At 44.3% G+C, this 27,272-nt stretch overlaps 1 protein-coding gene across 1 annotated transcript; it reads left to right on the plus strand.

Annotated features, from left to right (window-relative positions):
• The first annotated feature begins 1,746 nt into the window (after nt 1-1,746).
• LOC146972871 (protein NLRC3-like) lies at nt 1,747-25,486 on the plus strand. Its single transcript, XM_085803200.1, has 8 exons — nt 1,747-1,823; nt 5,776-5,854; nt 5,989-6,217; nt 6,371-8,174; nt 12,842-13,015; nt 13,103-13,276; nt 22,662-22,708; nt 24,713-25,486. Exons 1-8 carry the CDS (start codon nt 1,765-1,767, stop codon nt 25,237-25,239), a joined length of 3,093 nt encoding a protein of 1,030 aa, XP_085659326.1. The 5' UTR covers nt 1,747-1,764; the 3' UTR covers nt 25,240-25,486.
• The last annotated feature ends 1,786 nt before the right edge of the window (nt 25,487-27,272 follow it).

Below are 27,272 nucleotides of genomic sequence, written 5' to 3' on the forward strand. Positions count from 1 at the left end.
GGCAAAACTGAATTACAGATATCTTGAATCAAAAATCCAACTAGGCTACTCCAAATGTAATTACGACTAGTCAGAAAGACGTTGTTGATATCTACAATGTTAATTCCGGATAGTCAAATTTAGCTTTTAAATGTTAAATCCGCTTGCCATAGTGGAGGAGCAGCTGGAGACATGATGGACATGTGAGCTGCTGTGCACATGAATGATGTGTGTTTCCTCTGCAGGTGAAGCTACAAAGTGTGTGTGAGCTGATGTGGATGTGAGCTCAGCAGCATGGATCAGCGTGAGGACAGAGAGGAGGGAGCCCCTCCCTCTAAAACCAAGAGCCAGACCACAGGTCAAAGGTCAGATGAGCATCTCATATTCACACCTGTGGGGTTTTTTTGTTTTTTTTTCTCTGATTCGGCAACTAAACCGATACAAGTGTTGCATTCTTTTTGGGGAGTAGTTTGTGTTCACATGGTAACAGTTCAAGCAATCCAAAGTTGTTAACAAATGTGTGGTGGCCTGATTCAGCTCGTCTTTATCACAAACGGTTCGGAAGTTATAATATGTTGTTGATGTTTTGTAAAACATGTGCAAGTGCCGATGATACGTTCTGTTTAGCATCGAAGCTATGCTCGGTTTAGCGTCTGTTCTTGTACCACGTGATTACACGCACCCTATACGGTCTCTTCTTGTCATAGAGGCTCCATTCAAGGACCCTCAGAAAGCAGAAAATCACCCGATTCAGTTACAGTTTACAGCTCATCTCTATCATAAACGGTTCAGAAGCTGTTTAATGTTTTGTAAAACATTCGTCTTTAGAGGGTTAAAACAGCAACGTTCTAGTTAAAGCCATTTTTCTCACTTTTCAGTTTTTTGGTCATAATAGATTAAAATGCCCATAACTTTTGATCTGAGAGGGCTATCTCAGTTATTCAAACCGTTGTGAATACCTGAAAACGTATAGTTTATGGAAATATCAAAAAATGAAAATGTCAAAATCCCACCATTATCATGAAGTGGATACAATCACCGCAACTCTGTCCGGAGCTTCGCTACTTTTATTTCCGTCTCCGTGGTAACAGTAACCCCCAGTACAAGGAGTATTTCAAAATAAGGGCACACGTTGTTTTAACATCATAAAACATTACAGCCATAACGCTCTTCTCTCTATCTGGGCTCCGGTTACCGGTGAGAGGACACGTGTCATTATTCCCTACAGCTGATTGGTCGGTGGGTGGAGCCTTTTACTGGATTCAGATCAATCCTGAAAGCTACCCTGCCCCGGAGCAGGTTTGCCATTCAGAGTAAGTTACCATGGTAACTCACCTCGGTAAGAATGAATCCAGCTTCGTGGTACCGGAAAGTAAGGGTTAACCCTGAAGTTACCTCGCTAAGACAGTAATTCTGCTTCGTGGTACAGGCCTCAGGCCCGACCCAATCCGAGTCATTTGTGTAGTCTAGCTATATTTTCAGCCCTGAACATGGCCACAAAAAAAAAAAGCCGACAGGAGCGATCTTCGACCTGAACTCGGTCTGAATCAGCGTGTCCGGTCCGGCTAGTCCGAACCAGCACACCTGGTCATTGAGAACCATTGAAGATCAACAGTTTTGTTACGTATCGGAGCGGGATTGCCGTGTCCACATATGACGAAACAAACCAATCTTTGAGGTGTAACGCTCCATCATTATTTACTTTCAAAGCTGTGTGTGTTGTGTTCAAGGCGAAAGCAGCCGCACAAGCTACAGTCACCTGGACCTGGATCCAGCTGTGTGTCCATGAAGAGCAACTTCTCCATGGATCGTCCTATTAACTACAGTCGATCTGTTGATGGAAGGTCTGAATTGAAAACTTTCTCTCTTTAAAAGTCAGTTGTTGTGTTTATTAAAAGACTGAATATATTTTTCATCAATTCTTCTCCAACATGCACATTTGTGTTGTTGTTTCAGGATCCAGCAGCAGAGACCAGACTCTCCTGAACCCAGCTGTCTGTCTTTAAAGAGCAACATGTCAAAGGGCTTAGGTGCTGAGTTTAAAAGAGGACATGGATCATCTGATCAGATGTAAGACAAAACTAAATTTGCTGTTAGGATCAGTTACAGGAGCTGAAGCAGAATCTCAGCAGCTGCTTTTTACAGGAGCAGACAAACAAATGTCCATTTAAAACTGAGAGCGAGAACGAGCAAAACTTAGGTAAAGATAGAAACTTTAACCCATGGACAGACCAAACCAAACAGATAAATATTGACGTGAAAAATCCTTCAACACCATGATTTACAGCTTTTATCTACTTGATTAAGTAAACAAGATCTGAAGCTGTGCATTACTTGATTAAATTCCTAAGAAATAAAACGTTTATGAGGAAAAAGTTAAAAAACAAACAAACATACAAACATGAAACACGTAGAATAAGAATGTGGCCTCAGTGGGCTTAATGTATGCTATATTAACATTGTTCCAAATTTTAAGGGATGAAAGTAATTCTTTTTTTTCTGTGCTCATGTTTTCTTTTGAAAACCCAAAACTATTAACACACAGGTATTATTTTAATTTTTTTCTCCAACATGCACATTTATCAGCTGTGTTGTTGTTTCAGGATCCAGCAGCACAGACCAGACTCTCCTGAACCCAGTTGTCTGTCTTTAAAGAGCGACATGTCTAAGGGCTTAGGTGCTGAGTTTAAAGGAGGACGTGGATCAGATGATCAAATGTAAGATGTAATCGACCATCAGACTCAGATTATTGTAAAAAAAAAAACAAAAAAAAAACAGTTTGTACGACGTGTTGTTGGACCAGGTCTGAAACCAAAGTGTCTCCGTCTGTTGTGAACGTACATTTTAGGACATCCTCAGGTGTCAGGCTTCAGCCTCAGACTTTAGATGAAAAGGCATAAGGTCTCAGGAAAACCTCCATCAGGTGTCCACTAAACAGCCTCAGAAAAAAGTCGTCAGACCAAAAGGCGTCAGGCCAAAAGGTGTCAGAAAAAAAGACGGCAGGCCAAAAGGCGTCAGGCCAAAAGGCGTCAGAAAAAAAGACGTCAGACCAAAAGGCGTCAGAAAAAAAGACATCAGATTAAAACAAACTTTGATTTAACAGTCTGCAGACTAGTATTTTTTTTGCTGCTGCTGTAAGATGAAAGACATCATGTTTTTAAATGTGACATGATAATACTAATTTCTTGTTATGTGTTGTTATGTAATTGCTATTTAATGACATCAAAGCTTTCTGCATTCATTTATTTATCCACATAAAATCATTGAAACTGAAATTGTTGAATATTTAAATAGGCTAGAACTTTATTTATAGGTTAAAATTGTGTATATTCACATCACATAACAAAACATGATGTTTTTCATCCTACAGCAGTAGAAACAACAACAATAGCAATAAAAGTAAACCATCAACACTCATGTCATGATTGTTTATTCAAAGACAAGTTGTAGCCTATGACAGAATGACAGACATAACTACATAAATACTTCATGAAAACATCAGTACGACATATCCGCGCTGTTCTGGCAGAAGCGCCGCACAAAGGAAAATCGCGCGCGAGCTGGAGCCCTCCCGTTCACACCAGACTCTAACCCTAACCCCATTTCTCCATGCCGGTCAACCAGCGCCTCTGCCCCTCCATGTGTGTGTAGGCTGTGTGCGTCTGTGGTTGCGTGTGTAGTGTATGTGTGGGTCGACTGGCTGTGTGTGTGATATGTTTATGTGTTGCCTAGGTGTGTGCGTGTGTTCATCTCTCTCGCGCTCTGTTTAGGTATATAAACACAAATAGACCACAAACGCAAACACACGCCTATTATTTATTTTATCAATGGCAGTATTTTATTTTGAAAATTAACCGGATTCTCGTGTTTCTTTGGGTAACTTCCTGCCCAGATTGATGCGATCGTTCGCAGCTCACACACAAAATAGACCAAAACGATCGCTGCAGGGTGCGAGCCGGCTGCGGAGGTGCGCGCTGTGGTGCGTCTGGTGTGAACAACACAATCGGTTACAAGGGCTCCGGTAGAAAACAGGCTCCGTTCCGCGGCTATTCTTGGCACTTCCACGTCCGGTGTGAACCTGGTGTTACATATCGGAGACGCGTGTTCCTTTCGGGGGCAGTCTCTTTTCTGCACGACAGCTCGTTACTGGTGTCGTGTTTCGATGACATCATTAAATACAGCGATAGATAAATAAATTACTACTCGCCCCCCCCCTCAAAAAAAAATGCCCCCACTGAATCAAAGTTTGAAGAAATAAAAATAGTCAGTTTTTTTTTTTTAATCTGACGTCTTTTTTTCTGACGCCTTTTGGTCTGACGTCTTTTTTTCTGACGCCTTTTGGTTTGATGTTTTTTTTTCTGACGCCTTTTGGTCTGACGTCTTTTTTTCTGACGCCTTTTGGTTTGATGTTTTTTTTTCGGACTCCTTTTGGTTTGATGTTTTTTTTTTCGGACTCCTTTTGGCCTGACGTCTTTTTTTCTGACGCCTTTTGGTCTGACGTCTTTTTTTCTGACGCCTTTTGGTTTGATGTTTTTTTTTTCGGACTCCTTTTGGCCTGACGTCTTTTTTTCGGACTCCTTTTGGCCTGACGTCTTTTTTTCTGACGCCTTTTGGTCTGACGTCTTTTTTTCTGACGCCTTTTGGTTTGATGTTTTTTTTTTCGGACGCCTTTTGGCCTGACGTCTTTTTTTCGGACGCCTTTTGGCCTGACGTCTTTTTTTCGGACTCCTTTTGGCCTGACGTCTTTTTTTCGGACTCCTTTTGGCCTGACGTCTTTTTTTCTGACGCCTTTTGGCCTGACGTCTTTTTTTCTGACGCCTTTTGGCCTGACGTCTTTTTTTCTGACGCCTTTTGGCCTGACGTCTTTTTTTCTGACGCCTTTTGGTCTGACGTCTTTTTTTCTGACGCCTTTTGGCCTGACGTCTTTTTTTCGGACTCCTTTTGGCCTGACGTCTTTTTTTCTGACGCCTTTTGGTCTGACGTCTTTTTTTCTGACGCCTTTTGGCCTGACGTCTTTTTTTCTGACGCCTTTTGGCCTGACGTCTTTTTTTCTGACGCCTTTTGGTTTGATGTTTTTTTTTTCGGACGCCTTTTGGCCTGACGTCTTTTTTTCGGACGCCTTTTGGCCTGACGTCTTTTTTTCGGACTCCTTTTGGCCTGACGTCTTTTTTTCGGACTCCTTTTGGCCTGACGTCTTTTTTTCTGACGCCTTTTGGCCTGACGTCTTTTTTTCTGACGCCTTTTGGCCTGACGTCTTTTTTTCTGACGCCTTTTGGCCTGACGTCTTTTTTTCTGACGCCTTTTGGTCTGACGTCTTTTTTTCTGACGCCTTTTGGCCTGACGTCTTTTTTTCGGACTCCTTTTGGCCTGACGTCTTTTTTTCTGACGCCTTTTGGTCTGACGTCTTTTTTTCTGACGCCTTTTGGCCTGACGTCTTTTTTTCTGACGCCTTTTGGCCTGACGTCTTTTTTTCTGACGCCTTTTGGCCTGACGTCTTTTTTTCTGACGCCTTTTGGCCTGACGTCTTTTTTTCTGACGCCTTTTGGTTTGACGTCTTTTTTTCTGACTCCTTTTGGTTTGACGTCTTTTTTTCTGACGCCTTTTGGTCTGACGACTTTTTTCTAAAGGCTGTTTAGTGGACACCTGATGGAGACCTTATGCCTTTTCATCTAAAGTCTGAGGTTGAAGCCTCACACCTGAGGATGTCCTAAAATGTACACCGTACAGGGGACATACAAAGTCCATCTTGTATTATCTCTCTGTACTGATGTTGACTTGACACTGATTCCTCCACAGAGTGGACCAGGAGAGCTCAGAGGTTCCCAGTGGTCAGTCTGCCCAGCAGCATCAAACACACCTGGACTCCATATTTATGGTGAGGACATGTCCAACAGCTGCTGTTACATCTGTTGTGTTCACCATCATCTCCATGCTGCACTTTGACACCAGTGGATTGTCAGTCTGTCAGGTTTTAGTTTGATGCTGTCACTCATAGAGTTTCTGTTCCAGCTGCTGGAGGAGAATATGGTCACTTTTGTCAAGAACGAGCTGAAGAAGATGCACAAGGCTCTGAGTCCAGATTACCCAGAATGCTCAGGGAGTCAGAGGGAGGATGAGGAGGTGTTGGACGGTGAGGATGAAGAGCAGAGGAGGAGCAGCAGAGAGGCATTAGTGAAGATCACAGTGAACTTCCTGAGGAGGATGAAGCAGGAGGAGCTGGCTGAGCGTCTGCAGAGCAGTAAGAGGATTTCTCTAAAGATTCAACATGATGGACAAATGAGACGTTCACTGACATCAACACATTGAGGGAAACATGTTCATATAGTTGTTATTTTGAGGAATTAAAATGTTATATTTTCTTATCGATCTCATTTCTTGTGTTTTCATTCAGAATATTTTGCTCCAGTTTGTGGACGTAAACTCAAATCTACCCTGAAGAAGAAGTTCCAGTGTGTGTTTGAGGGGATCTCTAAAGCAGGAAACCCAACCCTTCTGAACCAGATCTACACAGAGCTCTACATCACAGAGGGAGGGGCCGGAGGGGTCAATGATGAACATGAGGTCAGACAGATTGAAACAGCGTCCAGGAAACCACACAGACCAGAAACAACCATCAGACAAGAAGACATCTTTAAAGCCCCACCTGGAAAAGACCGACCAATCAGAACAGTGATGACAAAGGGAGTGGCTGGCATTGGGAAAACAGTCTTAACACAGAAGTTCACTCTGGACTGGGCTGAAGACAAAACCAACCAGGGCATACACTTCACATTTCCCTTCACCTTCAGAGAGCTGAATGTGCTGAAAGAGAAGAAGTTGAGCTTGGTGGAACTTGTTCATCACTTCTTCTCTGAAACCAAAGAAGCAGGAATCTGCAGGTTTGATCAGTTCCAGGTCGTCTTCATCTTTGACGGTCTGGACGAGTGTCGACTTCCTCTGGACTTCCACAACACTGAGATCCTGACTGATGTGACAGAGTCCACCTCAGTCAACGTGCTGCTGACCAACCTCATCAGGGGGAAGCTGCTTCCCTCTGCTCGCCTCTGGATAACCACACGACCTGCAGCAGCCAATCAGATCCCTCCTCAGTGTGTTGACATGGTGACAGAGGTCAGAGGGTTCACTGACCCACAGAAGGAGGAGTACTTCAGGAAGAGGTTCAGAGATGAGGAGCAGGCCAGAAAGATCATCTCCCACATCAAGACCTCACGAAGCCTCCACATCATGTGCCACATCCCAGTCTTCTGCTGGATCACTGCTACAGTTCTGGAGGAGCTGTTGAAGACCAGAGAGGGAGGAGAGCTGCCCAAGACCCTGACTGAGATGTACATCCACTTCCTGGTGGTTCAGTTCAAAGTGAAGAAGGTCAAGTATGATGGAGGAGCTGAGACAGATCCTCACTGGAGTCCAGAGAGTACGAAGATGATTGAGTCTCTGGGAAAACTGGCTTTTGAGCAGCTGCAGAAAGGAAACCTGATCTTCTATGACTCAGACCTGACAGAGTGTGGCATCGATATCAGAGCAGCCTCAGTGTACTCAGGAGTGTTCACACAGATCTTTAAAGAGGAGAGAGGCCTGTACCAGGACCAGGTGTTCTGCTTCGTCCATCTGAGTGTTCAGGAGTTTCTGGCTGCTCTTCATGTTCATCTGACCTTCATCAACTCTGGACTCAACCTGATGTCACAACAACAATCAACCTCCAAGAAGACTGCAACAACAGGAGTCAAATCTGTAGAGACAAACTTCTACCAGAGCGCTGTGGACAAGGCCTTACAGAGTCCAAATGGACACCTGGACTTGTTCCTCCGCTTCCTCCTGGGTCTTTCACTGAAGACCAATCAGACTCTCCTACTAGGTGTGATAACAAAGACAGGAAGTGACTCACGGTCCAATCAGGAAACAGTCCAGTACATCAAGAAGAAGATTGAAGAGACTCCCTCTGCAGAGAGAAGCATCAACCTGTTCCATTGTCTGAATGAACTGAATGATCGTTCTCTAGTGGAGGAGATCCAACAGTCCCTGAGATCAGGACGTCTCTCCACAGTTGAACTGTCTCCTGGTCAATGGTCGGCTCTGGTCTTCATCTTACTGTCATCAGGAGAAGATCTGGACGAGTTTGACCCGAAGAAATACTCTGCTTCAGAGGAGGCTCTTCTGAGGCTGCTGCCAGTGGTCAAAGCCTCCAACAAAGCTCTGTAAGTGTAGAGATTGTTGGATTTATTCATCATTATATAAAAACCCTTCTGTCATTTCAACAGGACAGATAATTAACTCCTTTCTTCTTTAATTCCTCATGATCATCTCTTCAGACTGAGCGGCTGTAACCTCTCAGAGAGAAACTGTGAAGCTCTGTCCTCAGTCCTCAGTTCCCAGTCCTCTAGTCTGAGACACCTGGACCTGAGTAACAACAACCTGCAGGACTCAGGAGTGAAGCTGCTGTCTGGTGGACTGGAGACTCCACACTGTAGACTGGAGACTCTCAGGTGAGGATCAATCAAGTGCTATATAAATACAGACCATTTAGGTGAAACGTTGTTCAAACACAAATGATGCCTCTGTCCCATCGAGAGGAACCCATCAAGGGTGCCCTTTAAGTCCTTTACTTTTTAATCTGGCAATAGAACCATTGACTATTGCGTTACGTTCCTGTAAAGATATTTCAGGTATTTCGAGGAACGGTTCTGAACATGAGGTGTCTCTTTATGCAGATGACTGTGATGTTTAAGGGAAAAGCACAGGCAAATGTTACAGTAAGGTTAAAAGGGTGTCAGGTTAGACAGCGCCCTGCTGCCCAAGGTGCTGCACACTGTATATCCCTTAGAGGGTACAAGGAGTATATAGTCAAGAGTGTTACAGGGTTTCCTCCTTGGTCAGTGAGGGGTCTTTTATGTTCATGTCCACCTGCCTGCACGCTAATAAATGTAACCGTAAAAACCGTCCGAGAAAAAGTTGCCAGAGCTCATTCAGTTAATGCGCGCACACTTTGTGCCCAAGACAAACTTTATTGCTGAGAGATACAAGTTAAATACCAGAAACCAGACAGAAGACGAGTCAATCAGTGAGTACATGGTTAGTGTGAGAAAGCTAGCGGTGTCGTGCCACTTTTCTAGATGATGCTCTCAGAGACAGATTTGTGTGCGGAGTTAAAAGTGCGGAGCTATGGGACCGCATGCTGACTTCCGCTCACTCAAAAGACTTGACATTGGCAGCAGCTTATAATATGGGAGTGGTACATGAGGTAACGAAACAAAATGCACAGCATTGGTCACACAAAGCTTTCAAGGCTAACGCCATTTCTAAGGCAGCCATGTCAAAAAAGGAAGATCGCGGAAAACCATCTTATATATGCACTGGTAAAAGGCACACGCCAGAGGAGTGCAGCTTCAGAGAGGTGGACTGCCGGGTGTGTAAGAAGAAAGGATTCATTTTGTAAACCACGGCCTGTGTCTTATGCACTTAGGGATGCCATGGAAGCCCAACTAAACAAAATGGAGGCTGATGGGGTTTATCACACCTGTTAATTTCAGTGAATTGGCTGCACCAACTGTCAACATTCCTAAAGTTGATCAGACAGTGAGAATCTGTGGGCACTATAAAGTGTCTAATCAGCAGACTCGGTGTGCTCAACTCCAACGAATAAGAAAGGTAAACTGGGTGCCAGTCCCAAAAAATCAGCCAAGTACAAAAAAGTTTTGACGGCACTCACTATAAGTTTAACACTTTAATTCATAAAACTGCACAGCAGCAAGCAAACGGACGCGTTTCAGCAGTCAGCCGTCCTCAGCATTAACTGGTTAGTCGGGTGTCACAGTTTTATGAATTAAAGTGTTAAACTTATAGTGTGTTTTGTTCACAAAACTTGCAGGAGTGCTATTGATATTTGGATAACATACTGATCACTGGACAGGACACAGAAATATATATTTAGGGCCACGGGCAATCGCCCCGGGCACTGGTCCCAACAGCTATGAAATAGCTGCAGGGACCAGTGCCCGGGCAAAGCCCGGGCACTACTGTTATTGTGTGGATTTTTTCCTAGTTTTTATTATTTTTCATCTTCCGGACGATTTTCGATTCGCTACAAATTATATATCAAAACGTGCGGTTTGATCGGGATCGGGGTGCTATTACTTTTCTCAACAGTTTACGAATTTTTCGCGACATAGTCGCGAAAAACTGCGCAAAAAATTTGCATGTAAGTCAATGGGACGGGCGGAAAAAAAAGAGCGAAAAAGACCAATCATTGGAGTTTAACAAACGTCTACTGCTCAGGCATACTTTGACCTAGAGACTTCATTTAAACTTTAAACAGTAGACACAAGTCTTGTGTATTGTCGTATTACTCCACGTTTTGATAGGTCATATAGTTTTTGATCAATCCCTGATCAATGACCATGATCATTTTTGGAGAAATTATGAGATTATAATGGGTGTGTATTGCATGGAATGTTCGTGTCAGAGTGCGTGACATCATCGGTTAGAGTGGGAGAGAGTGAAGAAACATTCTGTATTTTTTCTGGATAAACTGTCAGCACGGCCACAATTTACACTCCAGAGACATAATTTTTTCAGAATTTGTAAGACAAACTTGTTATCTCTCATGTCATGTGCTCAAAATATCAGAGAGACTTACAGAACTTACAGAATCAGCCTCTGAGTGCGGCCACGTCTGTCCCTGCTCCTCATTGAGTCCAATACAAATATTTTCTGAGAGGAGCAGAACGGCCTGATGTTTTAAAACTGCCAGCGTCGCCAAAATATTTACTGTAGAAACACCAAATCGTACCGAAATTTTCATTAAGTCCTTAGAGCAACGTTGATCTGTGTTTTGTTCTGATAGGAGTCACCGTTTTGTCATGCTAAGCCTAATTGTGAGACCGGTGCAGAGGCAGAAAATGGCTGTTTTTCTCCACGTTTCTGTCTGCCTCAGCCTGCGGGGGCCCCTATCGCCGTGGTAACCTCTTTGATCCTCAGGCCAGAGCTCGTTAACTTCATAAACAATCCACCTGGCGCTCGTTTAAATGTTTATAAACACAGACACAGCTAAATCAGACTGACACAGGATGCAGCTACTAACTAACTATGTGTCAAGTCAGTCACACACACACACACACAGACTCTAGAGCCAGCTCCATGTGATTACAGTCACACACACACACACACACACAAACACACACACACACCTACACACACACACACACACACACACACACACACACACACACACACACACACAGTTAACCTAATGTGGTTACAGCTCCTCCATATCAGTGCTTATAGAAAGATGATCATGTGTCTGTCTGATCAGCTCTGTCTTGACCTTAAGATCGTGGGTTTGATTCCCATGTTGACAGAGATGGCACAACCCGCAGTAGCTCCCGTGGCCCATTCAAAATTTCCCGAGAGGAAATTTTCTAGTTATTCTTTACCATTGTGTATTCAGATATACAAGAGCGTATGAGTGACTATGTATGTATGGTCTCAGTATATGGGAAATAGGGGCTTGATTTTTTTTTTCTTTGGAAGAAAATCCACTTAAAATGGTTCAACAGCGACCCCTGCAGGTGGAGGAGACAGAGCAGTCTGTGTGAAGAGCAGGGAGCAGGAAGGTGGGGGCTAGAGGAGGACGGTGTCTGTCCTCTGGGTGTGGGATCTCCTTCCATATCACTCTTTTTTTCATGCTAATCTATGATTGGCTAATCACGCACCAAGGGAGGACGTCCTCCCTTACCGTCCGATTAACAACCAGAATACAAGATTGACATCAGGTTGGTCCAATAACAGTTCCCTGCCCCCCTTGGTTACTGTTGCTATGTCTGTAAAGCTTTCACTCGCAGCCATGCTGCTAGCATAAGAAATGCGGAGTTTTCAGCGATATTGGCATCAGTTTCAAAGGAAATATCAGCAAATTTCTAGAAAAATTGTTCGGAGATATCAGAGAGATCGTTGATAGTTTTCAGTTATGCGCAGCTGGAGGGTAAACAACGACACAACTGGAAACTGTACAGAGCAGCAGTAGAGAGGACTGTTAATATCCCCATCTATCAACCCACAATGATTTAGGTAATCCCACTGATCATTGTCAAATGGCAGGTTTTGGGCGAATGTGATCCATAACTAGCTCTCACAGCTACTTTTTATTTAATACAAGTAATTAGGGATAAGTTAACTAGTATAAAATAAAATAATGCTGTCGACTGGTTTTCCTCCTGTCCTCCCCAATATTTTCAGTCACTGACTGGACACACTTTAAGGTCAAACTCATGTCTCTAGTATTAAGATAAAAAGCAATATGATAACATTCAAACAACATGTGCAACTTAAATCAATAAACAAAAGAACTGAGGTCATTACAGTCACGTTGTCTTCAGGCAAATGTTTGGAGGGAAAGAGAGGGTCAAAGGTCAGAGGGTGGGTGTCTCACCACTGGGAAGCAGGTGTATTGAATTAAGGACATCTTTGCGACCTTGATGTTTGCTCATTTACTCCCCACAAGTGTGCACCCTCATCTGGAGTCATAGGTCAGAAAAGGCTGTCCTTTTAGTGACAGTGAGGGCTCACACTGTGGAGTTATATCACCTTAGGGGGTGTGGTTAGGTGTGACTGTGGTGATGCAGGCAGGGTGGAGTCTGCGATTTTAACACTGTTATATACAAACAACAAAACAAATATATACATATATGATTATACAAAGATGAGTGAGAGATCACAGCATATAATCAAATGTATTTATACAAACTGAAACATATTGAGTAAGAAACACTGCAAACTCTCAGGTTTGTGTTGAAATGTGTTTTTATTTCAAACCTGTTATTTCCTTCATATTGAGTATGTGAGTGTTTTTTCTTGAATTCCTCTTCAGACTGAGCGGCTGTAACCTCTCAGAGAGAAGCTGTGAAGCTCTGTCCTCAGTCCTCAGCTCCCAGTCCTCTAGTCTGAGACACCTGGACCTGAGTAACAACAACCTGCAGGACTCAGGAGTGAAGCTGCTGTCTGGTGGACTGGAGAGTCCACACTGTATACTGGAGACTCTCAGGTGAGGATCCAGCTGTTTATCTGATGACACTTGAAGACAGCAGCAGGTGTTGACAGAGGGTTCCTGTGTGTTGTTGTGTGTGTTCAGTCTGTCAGGATGTCTGGTCACAGAGGAAGGCTGTGCTTCTCTGGCCTCAGCTCTGAGCTCCAACCCCTCCCATCTGAGAGAGCTGGACCTGAGCTACAACCACCCAGGAGCCTCAGGAGTGAAGCTGCTGTCTGCTGGACTGGAGGATCCAGACTGGAGACTGGACTCTCTCAGGTATGGAGAGGCTGCTGCAGCCACACACACTGTCTGATAGAGGAGGAGGAGCTGGAACATTTTCTATGGCCCCGTTCACACCTGATCACACCTTGTAGTAGTAGTAGTAGTAGTAGTAGTAGTAGTATTTTATTTAAACTTGGTGTCTTGCACCATAGGTGCCCAGCCCTCATGGGCTTATAAGACACACTAAAAACAAAACAAAACACAAAACACCGGCACACACAGGAGGATAAGGAATACATGCGCATGTACATATGTTTCTACAGTACAGTACATACCCACACATGCGCACACATACACACACGCATGCATGCATGCCCACACATCTACATATTTTTATACAATACATGTCCACACATGCATGCATGCATGCCCACATCCACTCATACATACACACACAGAGCAAAAAAGACAAAATAAACAAAAACAAAACAATTGCCGGGACTGAAAGACTTCAGACATACAACACATCTTTGCGCTGCTAAAAAGACTCCAAAATAAATTTTGCCAATGGGAACACATTTTTTACAAATAAATACTTAAGTATACATTCATCAGACATCGAGAACAAGTCTGGGCTATCTTCAACAGAAATCCTACAAAAAAGCCTTTGCCTGTAGTCGTGATACAATGGACAATAGAATAAGAAATTAAATTCACTTTCAATCACATCAAGATCACACAGACAGCATTTTCGTTCCTCCTCTGGGATGGAGTGGAAGCGCCCAGTTTCTAGAGCCAGAGGCAGGATGCCACACCTCAGCTGAGCACAAACTGACCGCTGAGCTCTAGGTAGGTTGAGCATGACATAGTTCTCCGGGCCATAATTATCCTTAATTAACCTATATGTTCTTAATTTTGGTTTGTGTTGAACTTCCGGCGGCACGGTGGTGCAGTGGTTAGCACTGTTGCCTCACAGCAAGAGGGTTCTGGTTTCGAACCCGCCGGCCGGCTGGGGCCCTTCTGTGTGGAGTTTGCATGTACTCCGGCTTCCTCCCACAGACCAAAGACATGCAGGTTAGGTTAATTGGTGACTCTAAATTGCCCATAGGTGTGAATGACAGCATGAATGGTTGTCTGTCTATATATATGTGTCGGCCCTGCGATAGACTGGCGACCTGTCCAGGGTGTACCCCGCCTCTCGCCCGAAGTCGGCTGAGATAGGCTCCAGCTCACCCGTGACCCTAGTGCAGGATAAGCGGTATAGAAAATGAATGAATGAATGTTGAACTTCTTCTAACCATTTTTTTTGTAATTTTCAAATAATAATTCTTTAATTTGGTTAACAGAACACGGTAATTTATTTCTATATACATATTGAAGGTCAACCATACTAAATATTTTTTCAAGCTGCCTTGCCCAAGAATAATTGTTTAAAAGATCCCATAGAAAAATTTGTTTAGTAAGCCTGTTGTCGGACATATTAATCAATCTATTCCACAGACGTACCATGTCACCTCCATGCCGTACCTCACATGGCTCCCAGCCCATATCACCACATATTGCAAGTAGTGGGGCCAATTTGTGTACACCCAAAAAACAACGCATAGCTCTATTCTGTACTGCTTCACATTTAGTATGTTTACCATAGCCCCAAACCCGTGCTCCATAGTCCAAAATGGGACAAACACAAGATTTAAACAGCTGGGTATATGTTTTGTAACCAAGATCCCTGCAGAATTTTACTTTGTTGAGAACCGCTCTCAAAGCCCTACCCGCAGAGTCTGACAGAACATTCACCCCTTCAGTAAATGTAAGATGATCATCTAGGGTAAACCCCAGATATTTATATGATTTAGTATAAGATAAAGATACTGAGCCACAGGAGAAAACAAAATCAGATTGCGACTGTCCCTTCTTCCTAAAGTGCATGACCTGGGTTTTGTCTTCGTTTATCCTCAACCTCCATCTTCCACACCAGTTATACACAATCTCTAATAACATTTGAAGTTCATTTGCAGACTCTGCAAGGAGAACTAAATCATCTGCGTACAGAAGAGAGCCAACTATAAGGTCGCCCAATCTAACCTCAATGGCTGTGTGCTTGATTTCTAGTACAAGATCATTTATATAGACAGAGAAAAGGGTGGGGGAAAGTACATCCCCCTGTTTGACACCAGATGGGGTTGGGAACCAGCCCGTTCTTCACTGATTTACCTGCACACAAGCCACTGGGGCCTGATATAGGGCTTTCAGTGCCCTGTAGAATTTACCATCTATTCCAACATTCAATAGTTTGAAGCTAAGAAGTCCATGATGAATACAATCAAAAGCTTTACGAAAATCAATAAAACAACAGAAAACAGGTCTCCCTTCCTGTATTCTGGCATGTACTATAATAGATTAAGAATATATGTGATCAATACATGCTCTTTTCTTACGAAAGCCATTTTGTTCATCGACTAATAAACCAAAAGTTTCCAAAAAAATACATCAGTCACTCATTTAAGACGCTGGACTAGATTTTCTAACACAACTTAAAAGACTTATCCCCCTGTAATTTATAGGAATTCTGGAGTCATTATTTTTTGACTTGGGGATTGGTTTTATAATAGATTTCTGCCCGGCTGAGGGGAGAAAACCATACTCAAAACAAATAAAGAAAAGATTATACAAAATACAAGATAAACAGGGCAATTTCAGAAACTCATTCGGTAGATTGTCAACCCCCACAGCCTTCTTTTCTCTAAATCCATTGATTGCAATCTTGACTTCAGATTCTGTGATGCTAGCATTTAAGTATTGGTTTTCATTATTGGATTCCTGTTGCATATGAGCTTCCATAGTGTTTTTTTGAGTGATTTTCTCTGCAAGGAAAAGATTATCCCACTCAACTGGACAATCACTTCCTGAAAATAAAGAACCAAAATCAGTTTCCCATTTTTTCAGAATAAAATCAATAGCAAAAACAGAGGATCCATCTACTGACAAAACTTCCATTGGGATATTTCGAGTTTTTTGGGGGCCCAACTTATTTATTAAACTCCAAAACATTTGAGGGTTACTTGTTTGCATACACTCTATTTTCAACGCTTGGCCCCTCTCATAATTTCTTTTGCAGGCCTGCAATTTTTTATCAAAGGTTTGTTGTCTCATTTTAAATTCATTTTTAAACTGTTGTTTTACTCTCATATTCAGACAGTCACACCTTAGAAAACTTTTTTCAGCCGCCCTCATCTCCTTCCATAGTATTTTCAAATGTTCATTCCAATAAGGTTTGGATTTCCTTATACATCTACTTCCCTCCCAAAGAACGGCCTAGTACAAACTTCGGGCACATTACAAACATACTCACAAAATTCATCATACCATTCATCAATTTCCTTTTGGTAATGCACTTGAGTTAATTTGTCTATAAATTGGGTGAAAGCAGTTGTACACCTACTAGAGGAAAAGAGATGAGGAGAGGCATGTCTGATATTTTTTGAGGGATATTGTTTGGAATGATCATTAACTGGACCTGTATCAGTAACAAGCCCTCCTCCTGCATGAAAAGTCAGCGCCAGCAATGCATGATCAGGTGCACTACATCTGTCACCTAAGAGGTTGAGACACTTGGTGCCCTCCCCTTCAATTAACTCCCTTGGAGTGAAAATATTTAGCTCAATGCAAGTATCTAAACAGTGATGTGGAGTTATCAGGTAATCAACCACAGCCCTCCCTTTAACTGATATTGATGTATAGTTGTTTATACCTGGTATCCGTCCATTTAGAATACAGCACTTGGAGTCTTTCAGAAGTTCCACCAACATTTCCCCCTGTTTATTCACCACATTGTCTAAACTAACTCTAGGTGGAACATCTCTATCTATGTCAATAATATAATCCTCCAAGTGCCCCATTCTGGAATTCAAGTCTCCACACACATATACAGCATCAGCTTCAGACAAATTGTATACCTGGACCAGTAACTGATTGAACAAACGATGAGGATCAGCCCATACTGAGCCTTCAGGGGGGAGATAACATGAAAAAATTACAAAGCAATACCCTGTCATTAAGTTCTTAAATTTTAAACCAATTAACCCATCAGTAGATTTGTCAATTACACTTGCACTATATGAACTAAATAATTTTTTTTTTACCAAAATACCCCCCCCCCCCCCCCCCCCCGAGCCTCTAGGAGCCCTGATGTGCGTTTTTCTGTTGTATCCAAACCAGGTATATCCATCAATGTCAATCTTGTGTGATCCAGTTAAATGAGTCTCATTGAGAGAGATAAAATCCGGATCAAAGCTTAACAGTAACAAGAGCCTTAGCTCACAGTTCAGGTGCGTCCATCCATTTAGATTGCAGTGTACGAGAGTAAATTGTTCAGAACTTACAGGCTGGGCAGACGGGGCTCTTCAGGTGTCCTCACGCCGCCTCTGTGCCTCTCCCTGCCTGTCTGCCCTATCGCGAGTGGGGCGCCTCTTGACTCTCCCGTTCCCCGCGACATAAAACTCTCTCCCCGATGGGATTTCCTCTAATAAAGTCTTGAAGTTTAGCTCAATCAGCCGTTCATTGTGTGTCTTAGCTGAGCGGATGTAAACTCTTTTAAACTTCTCCTTGTTTCTCAGCCCTTGTTTTTTACGCAACACATCCACCTTGTCCTGAACGGAGCCAAACTCCACTCTTACCACACCAGGTCGTCCACCCCTCTCTTTCATCCGCTCAGCAGCCACGATACCACGGGGACTGTTCCACTGCAGCCCGTCGTCGAGTAGTTCCTGGACCAGCTCCATAACGTCCTCTCCTTCCTCGTAGTGCAGGCCGGAGATGATAATGGATACATCGGGGTCGTAGCGAGTGTTTACTTTACCCCCACCGCTGTTAATCCTAGCTTCTACTTGCTCAATTCGGGCCACAACGTGACCAATCTCCATGTCCAAGTTCTCTTGAATTACTTTTGTTCTCTGAGCAAGTTCCGCTTTCAGATAATCTCTGTTTTCAATCACCAACCTTTCCAGTGAGTCACGTAGGTTGTCCACCTTTGCGTTTAGTTGCTTCTCAAAAGAAGTTTTCATCCCGTCCATTTTAGCGTTAAGCAGCTTCAGCTCCTGCAACACGCTGGACATGCTGTAGTCAGCTTCACTCCCTCCGTCCTTTCCTCCGTCTTTCCTCAACACCCGGCTGTTTGACATCTTTGAGCTTACTTGTTTTCAAACATACTATATTAAAGCAGATATCAGTGGCACGGCCGTTTCGGCTAATGCTGTGTTCAAGGCAGGCTTTTGAAACCGTAAGTTACAGCTTCAAGTCACAACTACGACTTGGTAGCGTTCCAGGTAACCCGTAGCTCGTGTTTTTACCGTCCTGTTGTCTGTGAAAGTTCCCTATAACGGCCACTCGTAACTTCCGACCCGTGAACTCGTACCAGATCGAACTGGTATGACTTCACAGGAAGGAAAAACACAAAGTACGAGTTTCCTTGAACGCACCATGAGTTAGCAGCCCCCGCCCTTGTCAGGCATCAATTGGTCCTCGTGCTACGTCACCACATTCACGCGCATCCCTTGGCTGCACACACAGCCCTTCATGCCGTTCTCTCCCCTCATTGGATAACACTTGTATCCCACAAGGAAAATTTTCTCCTCGGGTTACAGCAGAGCAGAGTGACGGAGAGACTCGTGTTTAGGCTGAAATACTTCATGTAAGTGATTGCTGACGGAAAATAGGACTATTTAGGACTTATATTAACAAAAACATTCCACTGATATCTGCTTTAATAGTTTCAGTTTTCTTTCAAGCACAGCTCATTTGCCTTATATTATTAAAGTAGTTACAGAGCGCCAACACAGCCGGTGTCCGCAGACGCCTGGTATTAACATCTGTATCAGGTGATCAATACATTGATGACATCAGATCTGATCACTCAGACCATATCCAGAGGTGGTGTAGGCCACAGTGAAGCTCCGCCCACTCCACTGACGTCCTCTTTCACAGTCTGAGTCGTCCCAACACAGTTTATACTGAAGCCAAAATCTCAGTGTGTTTCAACATGAGCTGTGCAGCTTTCATCAGTCACAGTTAGGGGTGTAAGGGTTCTGAAACGAAACCGAAAACCTCGGTTCAAAGGTCTTTGGTTCAGAAACTCATTCTATCTTCCTGAACCGATCGGTTCATCCCCGCCCCGCCCCTCCTGCACACAGATACCGAACTTAGGGCAGAGAGAGAGGAGGGACAGAGAAGGGACAAGCTGAAGTTGGACCCACAGCTGTGAGAGACCGTGTGACCGGGTGATCAGTAGTAATCCAGCACAGTCCGGAGTTGAAGATCAGTCCGACACTCGTAGCTACAGAGACAGTGCATGCATCACCTGCAAGGACAGTGTCGCGCTATCAAAAAAAAAAAAAAAAAACGCTACGCTCTCCAGCCAGCTCACCTGCACCTCACCTGCTCTGTCAGAGGAGCCTATGCTAGTTCTCTCTCTCTCAGCCAGGTGTTTGGCTGCGCTTTGTTTGTATAAAAAGAGTTTAACAAGAAGATCTGACCGCTATCTAACCACCGGCCAGCGGAGCCAGAGCTCAGTGGATGTGTGTCGCCCCATACTCCCGGAGCACCTCCCACAGGATGCCACGTGGGACACGGTCGAAAGCCTTCTCCAAGTCCACAAAATACATGTGGACTGGTTGGGCAAACTTCCATGCGCCCTCGAGCACCCTGCGGGGGGTGTAGAGCTGGTCCAGTGTTCCACGGCCAGGACGAAAACCGCATTGTTCCTCCTGAATCCGAGGTTCGACCATCGGGCCGAATTCTCCTCTCCAGTACCCTGGAATAGACTTTCCCCGGGAGGCTGAGGAGTGTGATCCCCCGGTAGTTGGAACACACCCTCCGGTCCCCCTTTTTGAAGAGAGGGACCACCACCCCGGTCTGCCAGTCCAGAGGCACTGTCCCTGACTGCCACGCGATGCTGCAGAGGCGTGTCAGCCACGACAGCCCCGCAACATCCAGAGACTTGAGGTACTCAGGGCGGATTTCATTCACCCCCGGTGCCTTGCCACTGAGGAGCTTCCGGACTACCTCAGTGACTTCGCCTTGGATAATGAATGAATCGACCTCTGAGTGTTCAGCCTCTGCTTCCTCGACGGAAGGCGTGCCAGTGGGACTTTTCCCAGACCCGAGTTTTTGCTTCCGCGACCGCCCGGGCTGCCGTCCGCTTGGCCTGCCGGTACCCGTCGTCTGCCTCGGGAGTCCCCCGAGCTAGCCAGGCTCGGTAGGACTCCTTCTTCAGCTTGACGGCATCCCTTACTTCCCGTGTCCACCACCGGGTTCGGGGATTGCCGCCGCGACAGGATCCGGAGACCTTGCGGCCACAGCTCCGGACGGCCGCGTCAACAATGGAAGTGGAGAACATGGTCCATTCGGACTCAATGTCTCCGGCCTCCCTCGGAATCTGGTCAAAGCTCTCCTGGAGGTGGGAGTTGAAGACCTCCCTGACAGGGGATTCTGCCAGTCGTTCCCAGCAGACCCTCACGATACGCTTGGGTCTTCCAGGTCTGACCAGCTTCCTCCCCTGCCAGCGGATCCAACTCACCACCAGGTGGTGATCAGTTGACAGCTCAGCCCCTCTCTTCACCCAAGTGTCCAAGACATACAGCCGGAGATCAGATGACACGACTACAAAGTCGATCACTGACCTCCGGCCTAGGGTGTCCTGGTGCCACGTGCACTGATGGACACCCATATGCCTGAACATGATGTGACAAACTGTGGCTAGCACAGAAGTCCAATAACAAAACACCGCTCGGGTTCAGATCGGGGAGGTCGTTCCTCCCAATCACACCTCTCCAGGTAACACTGTCGCTGCCCACGTGAGCATTGAAGTCCCCCAGCAGAACGATGGAGTCCCCGGTTGGAGCACTTTCCAGCACCCCTCCCAGGGCCTCCAGGAAGGCCGGGTACTCTGCACTGCCGTTCGGCCCGTAGGCCGAGACGACAGTGAGAGACTGATCCCCGACCCAAAGGCGCAGGGAAACGACCCTCTCGTTAAGTGGGGAGAACTCCAACACAGGCTGGGGGGCTATGATCAAGCCCACACCAGCTCGCCGCCTCTCACCGTGGGCAACTCCAGAGTGGAAGAGAGTCCAACCTCTCTCAAGGAGTTGGGTTCCAGAGCCCAGACTGTGCGTGGAGGTGAGCCTGACTATCTCTAGCCGATACCTCTCAACCTCCCGCACGAGCTCAGGCTCTTTCCCGCGAGGTGACATTCCATGTCCCCAAAGCCAGAGGCGTTGTCCGGGTATTGGGTCGCCGGGGCCCCCGCCCACGGCTGCCACCCAGAGCACAACGCACCGACCCCTCATGGTCCTTCCTGCGGGTGGTGAGCCTACGGAAAGGCGGGCCCACGTCGCTCTTTCGGGCTGGGCCCGGCTGGGTCCCGTGGGCAGAAACCCGGCCACCAGACGCTCACCTGCGAGCCCCAACCCCAGGCCTGGCTCCAGGGTGGGGCCCCGGTGACGCCGATCCGGGCGACGTGAATTTCCTTGGTATTGATCCACTCATGAGGGGTTTTGGAACTGCTCTTAGTCTGACCCGTCACCTAGGACCTGTTTGCCTTGGGAGACCCTACCAGGCGCATTAAGCCCCCGACAACATAGCTCCTAGGATCATTCGGGCGCTCAAACCCCTCCACCACGGTAAGGTGGCGGTTCAAGGAGGGGCTCTAAAATTTTGTACTTCATGAAACAAATGTACAAAATTTTAGAGTCATGGTAGATGATGTTTGAGAAATAAGTATCAGAATTTCACCTAAAAAACAGTTGTTTTTTTGTTTTGTTTTTTTACAGTGGTTTCAAATCTGCCTGCACGACAGTGAATGGTTTACTCAATTTGTGAAGCCACCGTAGCTCTGCCACCAGAAATTGTGGGTTCAGCCTCAACTGGTGCAAAATGAACATTATAAGGTCAACTGGCTTGTGTTCCTATTCGCATAAATAGCCCGGACCCGATCCATCGCTGTGCAGCAGCTTTTTTCTTCTTCTTCTTCTTTGCCTTTCCTGGTTCATTATGGGATATCTGGGCTGGTCAGCTCCACCTGTTGTGTCTTCATCTTATTCTTATATATTATATTCTTTCTTTCTTTTTTGTGTCATTGTCGTGTGAGTTACTGGACTAATTTGAATTTCCCTCCTAGGGATTGTTATGTATTTCTGTATTGGGAATAGTTGTCCTCCTCCTGTGTGGTGGGGGAGGCGCTGTTTCCCTGGTGCCTTGGTTTTCTTTCTATAAAGAAAGAATAATAAGAATAAAGTATTCTCTACTCTACTCTACTCTACTCTATTTGCTGTGACGTGTGTTTGTGCAGGTTGAGAGTCAGAAAGTGAAAGTGTGAGAGCCATGTAATGTCCATGTGTGAATGCTGACAGAGAACTTGCTGCTCTGACCCCCCTCCTCCTTTCAGGGTGGAGCCTGCTGGAGTCCCATGGTTGACACCAGGTCTGAAGAAGTGTAAGTGTGTTTTTACTTTGATTCATGGAAACACAAAGTGCTTTACAAGTTAAAAGACCCCCCCCCACACACACACACACACACAAACGCACGGGAAGCCAATGCAGTGATTTTAAAACAGGTGTAATGTGCTCCTACCTTCTGGTCCTCGTGCACGTGGGGCTGAATTTTGAATTAGCTGGAGATTGGAAGTGCTCTTTATGGGAAGACCAGAAAGCAGGGCATTGCAATAAGAGAGTCTGGCTTTGTTCTTGAGATGATAAACCCTATCTTTGTAGTATTTTTAATATGAGGATTAAAATTAAGACCAGAATCAAAAATGAGGGTTCTTGACACATGGTGAAGGTTTAAAGTCTTGTAGTTTTGGTAAAAGTTTCTCTCTCTTGGCTTCAGGACGGATAATTAAAACTTCAACGTCAACTGGCATTGTGTCTTCGGGAGACACGGCGATATAAAACTGTGTGTCATCAGCATAGCTATGAAGATTTACGCCGTGTCTTCTGATGACATCACCAAGCAGAGGCATATATAGATTAAAACGTATTGGGCCTAAAATTGAGCCTTGGGGCATCCCACAGTTTATTTCATAGGTGTTTGAGGAACATGCATCCATACTTGTCGGTCTTTAAGGTAGGAGTTGAACCAGTTCAACCAGTGCCAGAGAGGCCCACCAGGTTTTCGAGTGTGGCAGCGCTAAGATCCAGTAGCACCAGGACTGAAAGTTTCTGTGGGTCCATGTTACATCTGATGTCTTTAACAGTTTTCAACAGGGCTGTCTCGGTGCTGTGGTTCGTCCTAAAACCCGACTGATACTTCTCTAAAATATTGTTTTTGTTTTAAAAAATAATTGAGTTGAATAAAAGCAAGTTTTTCTAAAAAAAAAAACTTAAAAAAGGTAGGTTGGATACAGCTCGGTAGTTGTTAAGACTGTTGGGATCTAAGTTACTCTTCTTCAGAAAGGGCCTCACCACTGCTGTTTTGAAGGCAGCAGGGAAGACACCAATCTGGGGAGAACAATTCACAATGCTTAACAACTCATTCTCAAAAAAGCTATAAAATGTTTTAAAAAGTTATGTGGAAATGGGATCTAAAAAGGCAGGTTGTTGGGTTAACTTGGGAGAAAACTCTACCAAGCATCTATGCATCAACCAGGACAAAACGCTCCAGTGTTTCCTCAGGTAAAAAGAATGGTTCAGAAGTGTCATACACTGTCTTCTGTTGGGATAAAAGATTGGATCTGATGAAATCAGTCTTACTTCTGAAGTGGTCTGCAAAGTCCTCACATAGAGAGACTGGTGGGACGCTAGAGGACTATTTAAAATCAGGGTTGGTTAAAAGGTCAGTGGTGGAAAAAATAATTATGGGGTTGTTTTTGTGGTCTGTAAAACAGACAGACAGACAGAAAAGTGGGATATTCTTGCCTGTTTGACAGTGTTATTGTAGATTTTGAGTCGTTCACTGAGTATTTCAAGATAGATTGTCAAGGTAGTGCTTCTTCATTTCCTTTCTGCACTCTGCATTTTCTTTTCAGTTGTTTTATGTCATCATTTCTCCATGGGGGTGTGAGTTTATGTTTAACTGTTTTAGTTATAGTGGAGCTACTGAGTCAAGGCTTGACCTCAGTTTACTGTTAAAATTATCAACAAATAAATACAATTTGCAGCCACTTCAGAAGAAAGATAGCGTTTCCTCACGGTTCTCACTGGGGGCCTGCTCATAGCTAAAACTGGTCATATTAAAAATGATGCAGTAGTGGTCGGATACAGCCAAGTCAACAACAGAGGACACACTGGTGGACAGGCCATGTGTTATGACCAGGTCCAAGGTGTGTCCTCTGTGGTGAGTGGGCTGTGAAACATGAAACAAGAAGGTTTAAAAAATCATTTGAAATGGAGTCTGACTTGTGTAAATTAAAATCACCAGTTAAAATGATTCTGCTGTATGTAGAGTGTACAAGTGATCACATGATCAATAACTGCAGCTGTGTCTTGTTCTCTCCATCAGATTCCTGTGGACTCACAATCGACACAAACACAGTGAACACAAAGATCAAACTGTCTGACAACAACAAGGAAGCGACATGGGTGATGGAGGATCAGTCATATCCTGATCATCCAGACAGATTTGACCTTCGACCTCAGCTGCTGTGTTCAACTGGTCTGACTGGTCGCTGCTACTGGGAGGTCGAGAGGAGAGGAGGAGTTCAAATATCAGTGAGTTACAGAGGAATCAGAAGGAAAGGAGACAGTAGAGACTGTTGGTTTGGACTGAACGATCAGTCCTGGAGTCTGTTCTGCTATGATGGTGGTTACAGAGTCTGGCACAATGACTCTGTGACATCTCACTCCTCCTCCTCCTCCTCTGTCTCTACCAGAGTAGCAGTGTATGTGGACTGTCCTGCTGGCTCTCTGTCCTTCTACAGAGTCTCCTCTGACTCACTGATCCACCTCTACACCTTCAACACCACCTTCACTCAACCTCTCTATCCTGGGTTTTTACTCTGTTCTGGTTCCTCAGTGAGTCTGTGTTGAGTGAATCAGAGTCTCCTCCTGTCACAGAAACCTTCTCACTGTTGAACAGACAGTTCAGTCTCTACATGTCTGTCTCTGTCTCTCACTCACGTTTTCACATTCATGGATTTAATCAGTTTTTTTAAAAAAAACTCTTCTCAATGATTCTTCTTCTTCCTCTTCTTTTAAAGATGGAAGCCTAGATTATTACAGGATAAAAACTATGTTAACTTTTACTTTGGCAAGAGTCTGATTTTCCTGTCTTTTCGAAAAAGTGCAATTGCTATTTGCTGCTGTTTCCATTTAGAGGTGTTTTGCAAATGAGCCATAATCTAGTCTCGCGATATCCCATAATTCTCGCCCTGTGAGACATAAATTTGAGGAAGTTGGATGTCTTGCGTTTCCATGGTGACGGCACAGCGATCTCAATTGCCTACAGTTGCTGCTGTTATTGTTTTTAACAAAGACGAAGGCAGCGCTTGATTGCTGAAAGGCAAAGCCCGTGTGGCGCTGCAGCGGCCACAAATAAGAGACACCAGCGTTGATGAGGTGAAGACAACAATATAGGTGGTCGTGTCCACACACCCGTACTGGTTTATGTGACTTAAGGTGACATGTCGGCGCAGGAGGGAGTGGGAGCGTGGATGCCAGCCAATCTCCTTCAACCATGCACGGAAAAGGGAAATGATAGGAAAGGTTTTTCTAATTTATTGAGAAACAATGCCCAGGTCAGCAATGCATGACAAAAAACATGTGGTTCATTTGTCCCCTCCAGTCACATAAAGCTGTGGACACACACAACTCCGCTGACGCCGGTGATGTGTAAATGCGAAAAAAGTGTTTCCATTACACTTTTGCGATACACATTTATATCGATACGTCTGAAAAACCACCTCATGAGAGCGTAAAAACCTTTTAGCGATATTTGAGTGTTTTTTTGAAATGTAGGTGTTTCCATTACCAGATTTTTATTTCGATATTTAGATTTTGCGCATTTCTAGGGGTAATGGAAATGCACCTAGTGTCAATGTTTAGTGTTTCTGAATGTGAGGACGACTGAGCTGATTCAGTTCAGACTAAAGTCAATCAGATATTATATTATATTTCAGAATATTCATTAGAGGCTTTTCACCAGTTTCTACTGATTTTATATTAAACTCTGTCACTCCACTGACACTATGGGGCCTTTTGTTTAATGAATGTGGCTTCGTCTTCACACTAACTTCATCTCCTGTCTTTGCTGTGGCCTTTGAGCCGGTTGTATATTGATGATGTTTTGTGTTTTATTCATTTTAGATAAAGCCTTACATCTATGTTCACCACAAGGGGGCAGTGGTTTTCACACCCTTGTGTACAACACTCACCTCAATGATGTGACTTCATGCACATCAGTGAGTGTCAGGACAATGATGCATGAAAGCACATGATTAACACCCATAATGGAAAATATACACATGCAATGACACACACACACACACACACACACCCTCAGCTTGCAAAGTTGCACCTGTTGTCTTGTTTTTACATTTACATTCTGTTGAATTCAGAGACCCAAGACTTGAGATGAAGAAACATGTTAAATAAAGGAAGTTTTTTAAAGTAAATTAAAACTATATAAATAAATGAGGTGATGATATTTCTGTTTACTTTAGAAGTTATTATACACTCTATGATGTCATTCTGATCTGGGAAACATTAAAGACATTCATAGCCAGATTGCTGATTGTGTTTCATTATTACAGTTTTTCTTGATTGTTTACACACATTTTCTGCATGCCTCATAATCTTAGAATGCAAATCAAAAAACACACACAAACTTTACATTCAAACTTTATGTCTTCCTAGACAAATACAAGTCCAGTTGCCTACGATTCAAATTGAGAGAGAGAGTTTACATTCAAAGCAATATTTCTTCTCAAAATGGTTGTAGCATCAAAAAAACGTATTTCCTTCCTTCCTTTATTCCTGCCATTTTTTTTTAAGTGCTTGACACGCAGGAGCGCACGCAAAAACAAAAGGTCAGGAGAGTGAGTAGCGTGAGACAGTGACTTTTC

The sequence above is a fragment of the Trachurus japonicus genome, chromosome 16, assembly GCF_045865225.1.
Source record: "Trachurus japonicus isolate A0001 chromosome 16, Traja_1.0".
NCBI classification, from domain to species: Eukaryota; Metazoa; Chordata; class Actinopteri; order Carangiformes; family Carangidae; genus Trachurus; species Trachurus japonicus.